Source organism: Babylonia areolata, chromosome 5 (assembly GCF_041734735.1).
Source record: "Babylonia areolata isolate BAREFJ2019XMU chromosome 5, ASM4173473v1, whole genome shotgun sequence".
Taxonomy (NCBI): domain Eukaryota; kingdom Metazoa; phylum Mollusca; class Gastropoda; order Neogastropoda; family Buccinidae; genus Babylonia; species Babylonia areolata.
Genome location: NC_134880.1, coordinates 22297246 through 22313478, shown reverse-complemented (window position 1 = coordinate 22313478; position 16233 = coordinate 22297246). Strand labels below are relative to the sequence as shown.

The window sequence follows — 16233 nt, the reverse complement described above, 5'->3', positions numbered from 1 at the left end:
TGTGTGTGTGTGTGTGTGTGACGAAATCAAAACGCATCACACCAACATCTGAATCGTATCGAATATCAAAACATAACTGCAAAAATCAAATTCTTTATATATAAATGAAGATATCTGAAGCAAATAACGATATATAATTCTTCTCGCTCATATCTAAATATCATTCGTATTATTACTGTTGTAATGGTACATAGCATGAATCATATATTCTTTATAGTGTTACTATTGTGGAACGTATTCACTTCCATGTTACCAAATTTTAAAATGTAAAAGAGATAATGTTAATATCAGCACATAGGCTACTTCAAGGTATAATAGGAAAAGGGTATGAACAGAATATATGCATACACGAAAGCCAAAGCAGAGCATACTTTTGGAAGCAGTGTATCATATATCTATATATCTACATCTCTGTACACACACACACACACACACACACACACATACACACACATACACACACACACACAGTGTTGCAAGTTTTCAAATCGACGCATGCTTGCATGAGTTCTCATTCAAACACTAACATACACGCTACACAGACTCAAGCACGCGCACAGACTCCTCACACAAACACGCCCCCATACACACAGAGAAACACCCAACCCCCACACACTCACTCTTTGGGGAGGACCCAGCCGTCCTTTTCTCCTTCTCCTCCTCCTCCCTCTCCACCACCCCCTCCTGCACAGGAGGTGGGTGCCAAAAGCGGATGGCGCCCTGCCCGGAAGCGTACATCAGATCGTAGATCACCTCCTCGCCCTCCGCCAGAAGGTGCAGATAGTACACGTCACCACCCTCCCGGCCTTCACCTTTCTCCTCCGCCGGCGACGAGACTCCAGCCACCAACACCTCTGAGGCCTGACCGTGGGTGAGAAGAGATCCTTTGTCGCGACAATCGGGGAGCTCGTTTCTCGGGGGTATGATCCGAATTTCTGAGTAAGTCATGCTCTCGGGTCTTGGAACTCTGCTGGTGTTGGTGCTACTGTTGCTGCTGCTGCTTCTGCCACAGCTACTGCTGCTGCTGGGGTTTTGGGGAGTCGTGCTGGATCTCCGCTGTGGCTCTATCATCACCTCGCAGTAGCTAAGGCTCTCGGTGTCTGCGGTGTCTTTACTATTACTACATTTGCTCTGTTGTTGGTGGTGGTGGCCTTCTTCCTCATCTTCTTCTTCTTCTTCTACCACGTCTACTGTTGTAACGTCGGATGCTGTTGCTAAGTCCGGGAAAACTCCTGCTACTAAAGAGTTGTTGTTGTCGTTGCTGCTGCTGCAGCTGTTGCTTTTCAGGCTTTGTCGTATTTGGGTCAGTTCGTGCAGCGACATTTTGCGAGGCTCTTCGATGTGGGGGTGATGTAAGGAGGCGATGTCGTTGTCGTCCCCCTTCTCCTCCTTGTCGCTGTCCTTGCCATCGTCGTTGTCCTGGGTGTCGCTGCTGCTGTCCTCGCTGCTGTAGTCAGGGGGCAGCGGGAGGGGGGGCGCGGCTTGGCGGCGGGAGGACCACCTCTGGTGGAGACGCCGCAGACGGAAGAGGGGAAGGGAGGTTCGCCGTGAGCCCACTGCCTTGGCTGGGTATTCAAAAAGGAAGGGGTGGTGGGCGTGGTTGTTGGAAGCACGAGAGTATGTGGGTGGAGGGTGGGCGGGTGGCGGGTGGTGAGGTGGATGAGACCAAGATTTATGCAGACACGACATCCCGTAAAAAAAAGTACGACAACGCATCACATGTGTACCGTTGTCACGGTCAGTGCGAAATTCATTCATGGAGACACACGCAAGTTCGTTAGGACAACAGTGTTTTTTTTGTTTTTGTTTTTTGTTTTTTCCACACGTTGTACGTTGTATATATATATAAAGAATCAGAAGAGCAAGCGCACACAAGTCATGTCAGCATGAATCACAGCACACGGGGAATAATAAGAGATACATTGAAGACAGGTGCAGCAAATATCAGATGAGGCGCAGTGCGTGCAAACATCACAGTTACACACACAGCATACATGGGTGCAATACACGTTACGTCGCCAGCAAAAAGGTGACAGCAGCACGCAGCATACAGCGGACACATGTCACAGCCAGCGCAGGAGAGAAAGAAAGAACACACGAAACAGGTAATCAGAGGCAGACTGATATTGTTAAAAGCCATCAAGCGTCTATATCTATCTATCTATCTATCTGTATGCATATATATATATATATATATATATATATATGTGTGTGTGAGTGTGTGGCTGTGTGTGTGTGTGTGTGTGTGTGTGTGTGTGTGTGTGTGTCCGGTTCAAGATGGCTAACTGTGTGGTCGGCCTGAAGGTGCTGAGTGTGTGAGGGGGCCGGGGGGGGGGGGGGGGTCGGATGAGGGGGGGCGGGGGGGGGGGGGATAGAGCGGGAAAAAAGGCTATGTTTGTCGACTTTTTTGCGTCACAGAAACAGTCTACACGCTGGTTTGACGTACACAACACTTACTGTTTTACGTCACGTCAGTTATCGTCATAAAAGTTTCCTTTGACGCAAAGATCTTATCTTTAGAGTAGAAGTTACATCGGCATTTATTCGTTTGTGACTTCTGTTGACGATTCTATGCGGGTGCTTGAACCAAGTCAGGACAACGTGTCGGTCCCTTTGCTGGCTCGCGGCTGATTCCGGAGGGAGGACCAATAGCCGGTTGTTACTGAGACGCGTGTGGAAACGACTAAGACCGTCCAGAGTCTGCAACGTCATCTCCCTGAATCGTCGGATGCTTCCGTCAACAATGATTCTCCACATACACTCTATTACTCCACTACTTCGTGTATGTTTAATTACTTTCCACCGTCCTGAATTTGCTACAATATCTTCTAGCCTTGTCGTGTTTTTGGTTTTCCCCAGTCAGTGATGAGCTATATCTAGCAAAAGATACGACTAACCACAGGTCTAGTTGTAAGACGTTGCACTAGGTACTCTTTCACAGTCCGCATAACAATTTAAAATGTGACAATAACATTCACTAAATTACACGTCGCCGACCTTGTTACCGACTTGGGGCAGCCTGATCCTGAACATTTAAACGTCCGTGATAATGGACGAGATTCACAGTTCCCGAGTTAAAACATTTGAATGCTGTTATATTTTACAATCGTGATATACTGGTGTGCTGTGTATGTTGAAGAGAAGACTATGACATTATGTTGGGGCTATATTAGATATATTTTCGGTGAAAATAAGTAGGGTTCTAAATTAGTATAATAAGCTAGCTTTCCCGTCACCAAATTTAGTTTCAGAATGTAATTCTAACATTCAGCAAAGTTAGGTATAGGTATTTGTGACAGTGTGGACTACTGCAGTGTTACCCTTTACTTTGTTTCTAATACATGTTGCTGTGATGTCGAACGTCACAACCTTCAGTGCCTTCCTGGAAAACCCAGATCTGTTAAATCAGACCAACGTTTCTCAACCTAAGAAACCACTTTCAGAAAATAATATCCCCAAACATGGGAGGAAAAAAAAACATTTGATAAACAGGTTGAAATAATTTTTCATTGAAGAAATCCTCAAAGAGAGAGAAGAAAATGTATCTGTGTCCAGCTCATCATCGTCATCATCTCCATCGTCCTCGCTTTTTTCGTCCAAATCAGAGGATATGTCCTGTGACAGGGAGACCACGTCGTCATTTGGGCCTACAGTGTCAAAGGAAACTTCCTTTTCGTTTCAATTTACAGTCCTTTTGGAGGACACAAAAAAAAGGGTTCGGCCACATTGAGTGGTATTGGAATCCCCAGTAAAAAAAAAAAGAAAAGAAAAAAAAAGGAACAACACTATTGGTCCCATCCTTGGTCAAAAACAGATGTCATCGTGAAAGTGGCTGATCGGCTGTACTTCTGCTGATCAGCAAAAATCACTTCTAAAATGTGTAAGTTTGGCTGGTATAACTATCAAATATTCAGTACCGGAGGTTTTTTACTGAATGGGTTATAAAACCCATCCCCCTGGAAACCAATCTCTTAGAACTACAGAGATAATTTACAAATGTTAAATCTATGAAAAGTCTAAAAAAAAAAAAAGGATGGTAGCGAATCACACGCCGTTAAATTTACCTTTTGACACGCAGTCTTCCGAAGCGAATTTCATTAGGGTATCAGTCAATCGCGGTGAAATCCTACGTCCCTCAGGAATTTTGATGCACCCGCTGCAACCGTTTGGGACACACCAAAAATGCGTGCCGAGCCTAACAAGTATGCGGAAGATGTGGTCTCCCTGGCCATGACGCTCACACCTCAAATAAGAGGCTCTGGTGGGGTCTCTCTCTTCCAGTAAAGAAAGGCACTACCACCTCAGGATCAATTTCCACAAGAAACTTGACACACAGGCTAAGAACTAATGCATGGTTATGCAGATTTTTGAAACCGTCATCACTATGTGTTTGTGTTGAGACCCTTGACATCCCACATTTTTTGCTCGAATATTCAGACAGACATTCACATTTCAACCCCCTTCATGACATGACTACATCCTTTAATCTTCCATTTACCATGCCCAGCGTTTTTCACCCTAGCAAAGAAAATGGTTGGTGTCTGACAAAAACTGCAGTTGGCTTAATCAAAAGCCATCCAACTGGTCTGTGTTTCTAATTCGTTTCACCTTTTATTTTTCTTAAAAAAAAACTTTTTAAATGTATTATATGCCGCAGAGGTTGCCCTCTGTTTTATTTAATTCAAATTAGTGTTTCGTCAGATTTACTTGTAGAGCAAAGTTCTCATTATTCTAATTAGTGGAACTGTTCGTCTCTAACATGTAATATGTCGACTTGATTACATTATGAAACCTTAATTTAATGATTGCATACTGTATGTGTGCAGTGAAGTACACTACGTTTTTGTCTTCTCTCTATCTCCCTCTCTTTCATGTTAATTCATTCATTTCTTCTTCATCTGTGTTAAAGATTATATATATATAATCGTACTTGGGATAGGGGGATAAGGTGGGGGAATTTGAATGGGCGTCTGCGTGCATGCATGGGTGTATGTAGGGGATGGGTGGGTGATACACGTCTGTGAGTATGTGTGTGTGTTAAAACATTTTTTTAGATATTGATATTATTGAAATTTGGTAAATTGATTTGTTAAATATGTTGTTTTTTTAAATTCATATCATTGGGTTTTTTTTTCTCAAGTTAGCGAGCACCACCGCCCTCCCCCCCCCCTCCCCCCCCCCTCCGCCCTACTCCCTAGCAGTCGTACTTCTTGATAATAAGTATGAGACAGTCGTCTGCGTCAGAGTAAAAACAACAAAAACATCTAGCAGAGCACGGTGAATGAAACAACAACAACAAAAAGCAGAGAAATGGCTGGACTACATGCAGAAAAGAAAGAAAAGAAAAAAAAAGGAAAGGAAAAAGAAGACAAAAAAATTATTCACCCACCTGCCCCCTTATCCACGCCAGGCGGTTGACTGGAGGGCTGACCTGGGGGAAGATGAGTAGTCTTGGGGGCGATAGGTGGGGGAACCTTGCCTTCTGGCTTGATCGCGGAGGGCGGCGTAACTTTGGCAGGGACTGTGCAGAGTCATGTATGATGTCATGTATGATAGAGATGGGAATGTTGAGCTTACACAGTATTTGTTAGTTTGGAACATTGTCACACTATACACTCGCTTTGGAAAGGACTGTGTATAATAGATATAATCGAGAGGCGAATGTCGAGTTTACACAGTATTCATTATTTGGAACATGTCACACATACACTTGCTTTCGCAAGGACTGCGTATTGTTATAATAGAGATGGGAATGTTGAGTTTAGACACTAATCATTATTTGGAACATGTCACACACACACACACACACACACACACACACACACACACACACACACACACCATAGTCATAAATGATTATGACAACATGACAATTTTGTACAAAGTTTTGTCCTGATATGGGCACCTCTTAAATACGCGGCGTGATGCCTTCGCAGCTGATTAGAAAACTGACAAAATGGATGATTTTCAACAAAACAAAACAATGTTATGAATCTAAAACTAAGTCCTGGCCTCGTGTAAGTACGTATGGAAGGAGTGAAACGGTAATAAGAAGAATGAACATGTGGGGGAGAGAGAGATCAATCAATCAATCAAGAGAGAGAGAGAGAGAAGAACGAAGGAACTCGGACTTTAGAACTCAGAGCTCAAAACGTTTTTGTATTCAAAGATTCAGATTTTAGGCATGGCCCATTCTTCCATTCTGTCCTTGCTAATCTACATCAATGACAATAACACACGCATCTTTAATGGAAATGGGAGGAAGAGAGAAGAAAAACATCACAAAAAGTCCTGCAGAAAGAATATGGAGAGAGAGAGAGAGAGGGTGAAAAAGGGGGATGAGAAGAAGAGATGGTATGTTGGTAATGATGATGGATGATGATGATGACGATTATGATGACAGATGATGAAGTCTGATGACGATAATACGAAACAACTAAAAATAGCGACGACTGTTCTCCAGGCGCCATTGATTGATTTATGACATGTTAGCTGGCTATGGGTATGGTTGTTTAAACATTGTAGATCGTGCACATAAACACACACACACACACACACACACACACCAGACACACGCACACACACACATTCACACACATACACACACACCACACACGCACACACACACACACACACACACACACACACACACACACACTAACATACATACACGAACAAACAAAAACTGACAAGTGAACAGACAAGCAATACACCCTAACTGCCCCAGAATAACTCCCAGTGCCTTCCCCTCTTTATTTCTACACACCCTAAACAGTAATAAGAACTTAGTTTCTGAACCCATCAGATTAGCAGCAGAGGTGAAAGTAATGAAATTAACAAAACAGTTAAAGATATAAGATTTGCAAAAACAGGCGAAAGAAAAAGAAATAACAGAATTATTGAAATAACTGAAATAAGAGATGGAAGTACTGAACTTTACAGAACACGTTAACGATCTAAAATCGGCAGAACAGGTGTAAGAAATCAACAGAAGAGGAGACAGAACTGGGAATAGCAAGAATGGTGAAAGTACTGAAGCTAGCAGAACAGGTTGAGGATCTAGAATTAGCAGACGAGGTGAAAAAACCCCCCCAAAAAAAATCAAACAAACAAACCGACAACACCAGGGCAGGCAAAAGGCCTGAAAGCAGCAAAAGAGGTGAAAAGACTAAGTTCAGTTCAGTTACTCAAGGAGGCGTCACGGCGTTCGGGTAAATCCATATACGCTACACCACGTCTGCTAAGCAGATGCCTGACCAGCAGCGTAACCCAACGCGCTTAGTCAGGCCTCGAGACTAAGGACAGCTGAGAGGTGAAAGAACTGAACGATGAAAGAACTCTAAATAGCAGAAGAGGTGAAAAGCACTGAAAGAAACAAGCGAGAGAGATGAACACGTGAAACAAATGAAAGAGATAATCATTTCTAACTTGTCTTGGTCTGTAAAGCAGTTTGTTGGGAGAAGAGCTACAGACTGCGGCAGAAAGATCAAGAGTTAATCCCCCCCAAAAAAAAACAACAACAGCAACAACAAACAAACAAAAAACCAAAACAAAAAAACAAAAACAAAAACAGACCAAACAAACAAACAAACAAAAAAACAACAACAAAAAACAAACAAACCAACAAACAAAAACACCAATGACATACTTTGAGAAATGTGTTTTCAGCAGTCTAATATCATTATCTTAGATGAACAAACAAACGAAAGGTATTTTCGTCTCTGTTCTGTAGATTAGCATAAGCGTGACATCCCTTTTTAACGTGACGTCTTCTCTTGTCCATGTAAAAAGGCACAATACCGGGAAAAAAACATCCTTCATGAGGTGATCGCAACCTCTTTTGACGCACATGACCAACAAGGAAGCATTCCCTCTAACACACACAGAGAAACGTTTAAAGACTAGTGTGGCATTTCTGTTCATATCTAAACTGGTCTCTGGTTAGCAGACGTGTCGTTAGGGATCCTGTGCCAGGGAGAAACACGGGGGAACAGCACACGCAACATTCATGGACAGACGCATTGCCACCACAGTGTCAAGACAGAGAACAGGGAGCACACAGCCACACTGTTTAGCTAGCTCCACGTTACATCAGTAAGAAAATTAATTCTTTTTTGTATTAGCAAGAAAAGGTACTAATAGAAACTTAAAACTGAGAATTCCAATAATAACCACTAAATAATAGAAGGGACCCGTGAAACTTAATGTCAATTATCTAAATAGAGACTAAATGCCAATGACAGTTTTTTTTTCGTCTATTTTTGTGTGTGCACGTCGTATGCTTTGTTTTTAAAAGATGTAATTCCCCTTTTTTTCTACTCTCTTTGTGTTCACTGTCTATGAGTGAAATCCGTACTCTCTTAGTCATAATTGCTCCGTGGAGAAATCCTTTACACAGCTTCGTAAAGCTAATAACAATTTCACTCTGTTCAAAGTCTATGTACAAATCCAACGCTTAGTGAGTATTTTATTTTCTGTGAGGAAACTCCACACATTCTATTGTTCTAACTTCTCACTCTAGAAATTCTATGCAGAGAGGTTTGTAATCCAACACGAAAGTTGTTTTGTTTTTTCTATGAGTGAGTACACACACTCTTTTATTCAAATTTCTCCGTGAAAAAATCTTTGGAATACACACAGCAATGTTTTTTTTCGACGAGTAAATCTCACAAAATCGCTTATTTCCAATTTTTTTTTTTTTTGTTTGTTTGAAATGCTATACACATAGCTTTCATTCAACGCCCAGTTTTTCGGGGTTTTTTTCTATGAGTAATTTCCACACATTCTTCAATTCCAAATTTTCCGTGTGGAAATCTTACACACCCTAGCTTTGTCATCCAACGCAATGTACTTTTTTTTCTCTTTGAGTAATTTCCACACGCTCTCCAAATTTTCCGCGGAGAGAAATCAAGCGCAACCTAGCTTTGTTGTTGTACTGTTTGTTTTTCCTTGCACAGAAGGTTGTGTTTTCTTTTCAACATCATCAGCATAACAGTTTCACATGGAATGCCACATTGATAAAGGCTGATAAACGTGGAGCTTTCGTTACAGGAAAAAAAAAAAAGTTGCAGAGGGTAAGCATTGGATACCGATAGCGTCCAGCTCCTTGCCGAGGACCGGCACTGACTGACTCCGTTTGTTCCAGCGTGGGTGACCCTCGATTCCCTCTGGATCGCCATTGTCGGTGCCTTTGTTGTTGTTGTTGTTGTTGTTGGTGGTGGTGGTGGAAGTGGAGGTGATGGTGGAGGTGTGGGTCAGGACAGGGTGGGCAGCAGCGTCAGGGTTAACGTTGAGTGCAGGGGAGAGAGAATGAGAGTGACCGAGAGGGTAAGGGTTAACAGAGGTCAGTGAGTAAACACAATAGGTGCTGGATCAGCGAAACACAACTGGCAACAGTGGGTTACACAATGTAAAACAGAACTGGCAACAGTGGGTTACACAATGTAACACAGAACTGGCAACAGTGGGTTACACAATGTAACACAGAACTGGCAACAGTGGGTTACACAATGTAACACAGAACTGGCAACAGTGGGTTACACAATGTAACACAGAACTGGCAACAGTGGGTTACACAATGTAAAACAGAACTGGCAACAGTGGGTTACACAATGTAAAACAGAACTGGCAACAGTGATTACACAATGTTAACATAACTCGCAACGCTGGCTGCACAGTGCAACGGAACGCAACTGTGGTTATATGGCAACACACACACACACACACACACACACACACACACACACACACACACACACACACACACACACGCACACACGCACACACGCACACACATACAGAGGAAGCAAACGGTGAGGGTGACACGGTTACACAGTGCAAAATAACTCACAGCAGGTGCTACACAGTGCGTGACATAACACACAACCCGAGGTCACATAACGTAACGTAACGGAACACACACCGTGTGTTACACAGCGTAACATAACGGGTGTTACATACAGCACAGTGCTTGATTTAAGAAAGACAGAAGCAGTAATAATTTGTGGACAAAGGGACGGGGTGTGGTTGGGGGAGAGGATCAGGAAAAGGAAGACAAAAGCGAAGAATGACCAGCGACGGACCGGGAACTGCAACTGGCGAGCGAATAGTGACCAACTACTGGACCAGCCGACTTTAACTTCAACTGTCCACCTTCCCCTTCCTTGTCTTTTTTTTCTTTTCTTTTCTTTTCTTCTTCTTCTTCTTCCTTTAATTTGATTAACGTCTTTTCACTGTGAGTGATATTATTGCATGAGTGCGCGCGTACCGTGTGTGTTTGTGCAGCGCACGTATTATCGAAGGAAGGATATACAAAATAAAGGATTAATTAGTACAATTAAATCGACATTCCAGAAACACTAAAAGGTGACATTAAAAATAACATGCGTTAACAAAAGAAACTGATAAAAAAAAAAAGGAAAAAGAAAGTATCATACGTGTAACCCATGTGACATATGGAGGAATACTTCAGTCGGACGATGTAACTGGGATCCAACAATTCAAAAGTGTGTGTGTGTGTGTGTGTGTGTGTGTGTGTGTGTGTGTGTGTGTGTGTGTGTGTGTGTGTGTGTGTGTGTGTGTGTGTGTGTGTGTCTGGGTGTGTCTGTGTCTGTGTGTATGTGTGTATTCTCTCAGCATGCACAAAAATGGACAAGGAAAGCAACTTTGGATCTTCTCCTATTCCATAGTCTCTGACCAAAGAGGCACCACTGATTACCAGTTCTTTCCAAGGAATCGACGTCCTTCTTTAAAGTTAAACTACTACTGCTACTACTGCTGCTGCTGCTGCTACACAACAAACAGTGATAATAGTGATAACGATCACAGCAACTACACTTGTTGAAACGGAAGCGATATATACTTTCAATATCAAAGTTCCGCAAGTTAACAAGGTTTGAAAATCAGTCACGCAAGTTGGTTAAACAAAACATGGGGATCACAGATGGACAGACAGATAGACAGTCAAACAGACAGACAACTAGACAGACAGGTAAAAAAAAAACCAAAAAAAACCACACACACAACAACAGAGAGATACAGAATGAAGATAGCAGCAACCATAAAAGTAGAAATATAACCGTAACATTAACACTAGAAGCAATAACGACAAGAACAACAATATCAAGAGCAACATACCAGCAGCAGCAGCAGCAACAACAACAACAACAACAGCAAAAACCAACAGCAAAATCATAAACGATAAAAACAAACAAACAAACAGTACCACCATTCCGTTATAAACAATCATCACAATAACCTACCAAACACACGAACAAAACAAAACAACAGCCACTCACACACATAAACACAACAACAACATCAACAACAACAAGAGAGGCAAGGCCTTCAAGACTCACTTGTGATACACTTAATGTTTAAGATGAGAAAGATCAGTTTAAAGCAAATTATGTCCCCTAGCATTAATTACAGAGTAATTTCCCTTTTTTACTATCTGCACCAAAACGTTTGCAAAATAAATAAAAATTCCATGCTTAGCAAAAGAAGTTCCTGTTTGAACAAAAAATGATAATAATGACTCCTCTAGTTGTTGTGTCAGAATAAGAGGTCAAAGTGCCAAGTTTAGAGAATACAAAAAATATAAATATAACAGTAAATGCAGTTTGCATATAATTAGGCTTCATTTTTTTTGTGCCCATCCCAGAGGTGCAATATTGTTTTAAACAAGATGACTGGAAAGAACTGAATTTTTCCTATTTTTATGCCACATTTGGTGTCAACTGACAAAGTATTTGCAGAGAAAATGTCAATGTTAAAGTTTACCACGGACACACAGACACACACACACACACACACACACACACACACAACCGAACACCGGGTTAAAACATAGACTCACTTTGTTTACACAAGTGAGTCAAAAAGCAACACACACACATACACACACACACACACACCACCAAATCTACAACCAACAATCTAACCAACCATCACAATCCAGCTAGCCAGCCAGCCACCTACAACCCCACACCCCTATACAAGCCCTCGCCCTCTTGAAGTGCAATTTAACGACCTATTGGCAAAAAGCCCCACCCCCACCCCCCCACAAAACAAAAAGAGAACAAAATGCTGCATCTGTTGCAGCAATAAGTTCAATTGTGGCAGGTCCACTTCTTTTCGTTAGCTGTGCTTGACTATGTGTGTATACATATGTATGTGTACATAACTACATGCATGTATATGAATGTGTATTGTGTGTGCGTGTGTTTATGTAAGTTTGTGCCTGCCTATGTGTGCGTATGTGTTAGGGTAGCTGTTAGATACACATGTATGTTAAAATGTATGTATGGTGTGTGTATGTGTGTGTGTGTGTGTGTGTGTGTATGTAACATAGATGTAATGTTTTATATTAACGAAAGCGTTTTTGTAAAGCACCTAGAGCAGATTTCTGGATAGTGTGCTATATAAGTATCCATTATTATTATTATGCTTTTATGCTGGCCAGTCACAGATTACAGAATACTGTATTTTGGGCACTGCAAGCTGCACACAGACCAAGAACCCCAAACGCAAGTCTTGACCCATGTTCAAGTAGTAATCAACCAATCAATCAATCCCTTTAATGTCTTAATTAAACAGTGTACAAAAATTTCTGCCTTCGTTGTGTATATGTTGGTATTAACATCTCAGAGATCCAACCCACACGACGTGGACACGGACAAGAAGTACTTGAAAACCATCAGAAAACTTGAGGTTCACAGACAAATCTATAAGACCTTTACCTTCCGCCTCCCCCCACCCCCACTGTGTTCGTAACCCCCCCCCCCTCCCCGCCTCCCTCTCCTCCCTCCCAACTACCCGAAAGAACACAGTGACCAACCGACCGATGAAATCCACCCACCTGGAAAGGGTCCGCCGGGGGTACTTTTGGTGTGGGGGTAGGAGCACAACTTGGGTCGGTCAGCGGGCACAGCGGGGAGTGGAGGCGGTTTGTCCTGCGCCCCTGGTCAAAACAGCAACCCATCCATCCATCAATCCAGCCAACTGACCAGCCAACCAGCCAACCAATCAACCAACCAGCCAGCCAACTGATCAACCAACCAACCAGCCAGCCAACGAAACAACTGACCAACCAACCAACCAGCCACCCAACTGACCAACCAACCAACCAACCAGCCAGCCAACCAACCAACCAACCAGTCAACTGACCAGCCAACCAGCCACCCAACTGACCAGCCAACCAACCAGCCACCCAACTGACCAACCAACCAACCAGCCACCCAACTGACCAACCAGCCACCCAACTGACCAGCCAACCAACCAGCCACCCAACTGACCAGCCAACCAACCAACCAGCCAACTGACCAACCAACCAACCAGTCAACTGACCAGCCAACCAACCAGCCAGCCAACTGACCAACCAACCAGCCAGCCAACTGACCAGCCAACCAACCAGCCAGCCAACTGACCAACCAACCAACCAGCCAGCGAACCAACTGACCAACCAACCAACGAAGTCAATCATGTCAGTCTAACAAATAATGATGAGTGTCCAAAGGCAGCCCTGTCAGTCGGCTCTTCCCAGGTAGGCAGCCTGTTATACCAGTGTTTGACTGTGTAAGGCGCCTGGGGTTTTGGTCTCTGAGCCAAGGTATACAAGCAGCACCAATAATGACAACAACAACAACAACAATAATAGTAATAATAATAATAATAATAATAATAATAATAATTACTGATTAGCTGATCAACCAACAGAATTGTGTACTGTGTTGCGTTGTGTGGTATGGCGTTGTGTGCTGTGGTGTGGTGTTTTGTTGTGTTGCAATGTGTTCTGTGTTATGTTGTACCTTTTTTGTTGCCGCAACAGAACTAACAGCGTGAAATTCAGAAATACTACTACCACTACTGATGAACGACATACGCAATCACAAGAAACGTGTAGATACTCTAAGTGCAGTGTGTGCGTGCGCGCGCGATTGTATGTGTGTGTGTGTGTGTGTGTGTTTGTGCATGCGTGCGTTCGTGTGTGCGTGCGTGTGTGTGTTTGTGTGTGTGTGTGTGTGTGTGTGTGTGTGTGTGTGTGTGTGTGTGTGTGTGTGTGTGTGTGTGTGTGTGTGTCTGAGTATGTGTGTGTGTGTGTGTGTGTGTGTGTGTGTGTGTGTGTGTGTGTGTGCGCGCGCGTGCATGATTTTTTTCACCTCACAAGTACAGGTAAAAAATTTTTTAAAAAGCGAAGCCAAACCATTAGTGATCGCTGAAATGAAAAGAAGAAAAACGACAATAAGAAACAAAACAAATATGAAACAGAAAGGGTGTAAAAAAAAAAAAAAAAAAAAAAAAAAAAAAAAAGCCACAAAAAGCAAATGCAACGCAAAAACACAACCCGAAGATTATGAGCACGAATCTGGCATTGTGTACCACTCACCCTTCATTTTTTGGTATCGATTTATTCATTTCTAAATTAAATTGAGGAACCAGAAAATAACAGACTCTGACAGGAGAATAGGACGAAGTGGACGAAGAAGAAGAAGAAGAAGAAGGATAAGAAGAAGAACAACAACAAGAACAACAACAAGAACAAAGAACAAGAAGAACAAGAGGTATTATTATAAAAAAGAAAAAGAAGAACAAACAAACGAAATGTCCTTCATCCTCAACGGGACAAGGAGCTAGAACCAACCTTTGGAGTGAAGTCTTTGCTCTTCCACCTTAAGCACTGCATCCAGGTTATCCACCGCTTCTGCAGGACATGAGCAAAGCAACGCTACAGCCACTACTACTGCTACTGCTACTGCTCCTCCTCCTCCTCCTGCTCTCACCACTACTGCCACCACAACTACTACTATTGCTTTCATCATGACTACTGTTGCTGCTCCTCCTTCTCCTCTTTCTACTCCTACCACTACTACCACCACAACTCCTACGACTACCCTCCCCAATATTGTTGCCATGTTTCTCATTCAAAACGTCACGGTGAACTTGCTGGACAGATTTCGAGGGAGAGAGAGAGGGGGGGGCGGGGGGGTGTCAGGGTATAGAAACGGGTAAGGGTGGATAGCAAAATGAGAGAGAGAGAGAGCGACAGACAGACAGACAGACAGAGAGACAGGGAGAGAGAGACAGAGACAGATACAGACAGACAGACAGAGAGTGAGAATGAGAGAGACATACAGAGAGAGAGAGAGAGCGACAGACAGACAGAGAGACAGGGAGAGAGAGACAGAGACAGATACAGACAGACAGACAGAGAGTGAGAATGAGAGAGACATACAGGGAGAGAGACAGTGAAAGAGAGAGAGACATACAAGGAGAGAGAGAGAGAGAGGGGAACTGGGGCAGCAGATAAAGGGGCAAGAACTCTGTATTCACAACGAATTTTCACACGGAGCCAGTGAAGCTCTTTCTAAAGTGGTGATAAATGTTCTCATTTTCTTTTTCTTTCTTTTTTTTTTCTCCTTCGTCTTCTGCTTTTTCTGTTCACAGAACCAGTCTTGCGGCACAGTTTTGAACCCTTGCGGCAAATGGGAAAATGGTTCAGCCGAAGACCAACAAATGCATAGTCACAACAACGGTCTATTCTGGAAGTTTTCATGGCAGTGACTATGTACACAGACGCAACGCGTCTGAAATATCAAGATATGATGCACGGCAGACATTATTGCGAATATTTTTTCTTGCTTGCGCAAAGTTTGACCCAGATATTTCTTTTACGGATGCCTTGTTAAACGTCATATCCCGTTGTACAATTCTATTGTATTACTATTACCGTTTTAGTAAGCGCGTTGGGTTACGCTGCTGGTCAGGCATCTGCTTGGCAGATGTGGTGTAGCATATATGGATTTGACCGAACGCAGTGACGCCTCCTTGAGCTACTGATACTGATACTGATACTACTGCTTACCGATCACGTTGTGAACCAGTTTTGGACACATAATTGGCTACTAACAAGCATTGCTTCGGTTGCTATCGGTATTTAGAATAAGTTGGTTGTTGTTGTTGTTCATACAGTACAATACATCTTCCATACAAGAGTGAATATCAGTCTGAACACAACAACAACAGCAACAAAATGTCTGGTAAGGCAACATTCGACAGTTCAGTGTCGTTAGCATATTAATGGAGATCACACTCATGTGCGGAAAACACAAATTAATACAAATCGTGTTAAGTTGCAGGCGCATAAAGACTATCAGCAGAAGAAAAAACAACAACAACAGATCACGGAATGTGTGTTTCTACATGATTGAAAAGCACGACCACAGCAGTTTCAAG

General features: G+C 42.8%; 1 protein-coding gene across 5 annotated transcripts in view; it reads right to left on the bottom strand.

The window, feature by feature from the left end:
* LOC143281986 (uncharacterized) overlaps positions 1-16233 on the bottom strand; it is a 66916-nt gene that overhangs the window by 6279 nt on the left and 44404 nt on the right. For 2 of the 5 annotated variants that reach the window (XM_076587363.1, XM_076587364.1), the window contains exons 15-18: positions 14642-14701; positions 12860-12961; positions 9090-9188; positions 5390-5521 (exon numbers count right to left, since the gene is read on the bottom strand). In XM_076587363.1, coding sequence (XP_076443478.1) covers positions 5390-5521; positions 9090-9188; positions 12860-12961; positions 14642-14701 — 393 coding nt within the window. Of the gene's footprint in view, positions 1-3356; positions 3383-5389; positions 5522-9089; positions 9189-12859; positions 12962-14641; positions 14702-16233 lie in introns of those variants that run through there. The other 3 variants (XM_076587367.1, XM_076587366.1, XM_076587365.1) reach the window with 3 other exon arrangements.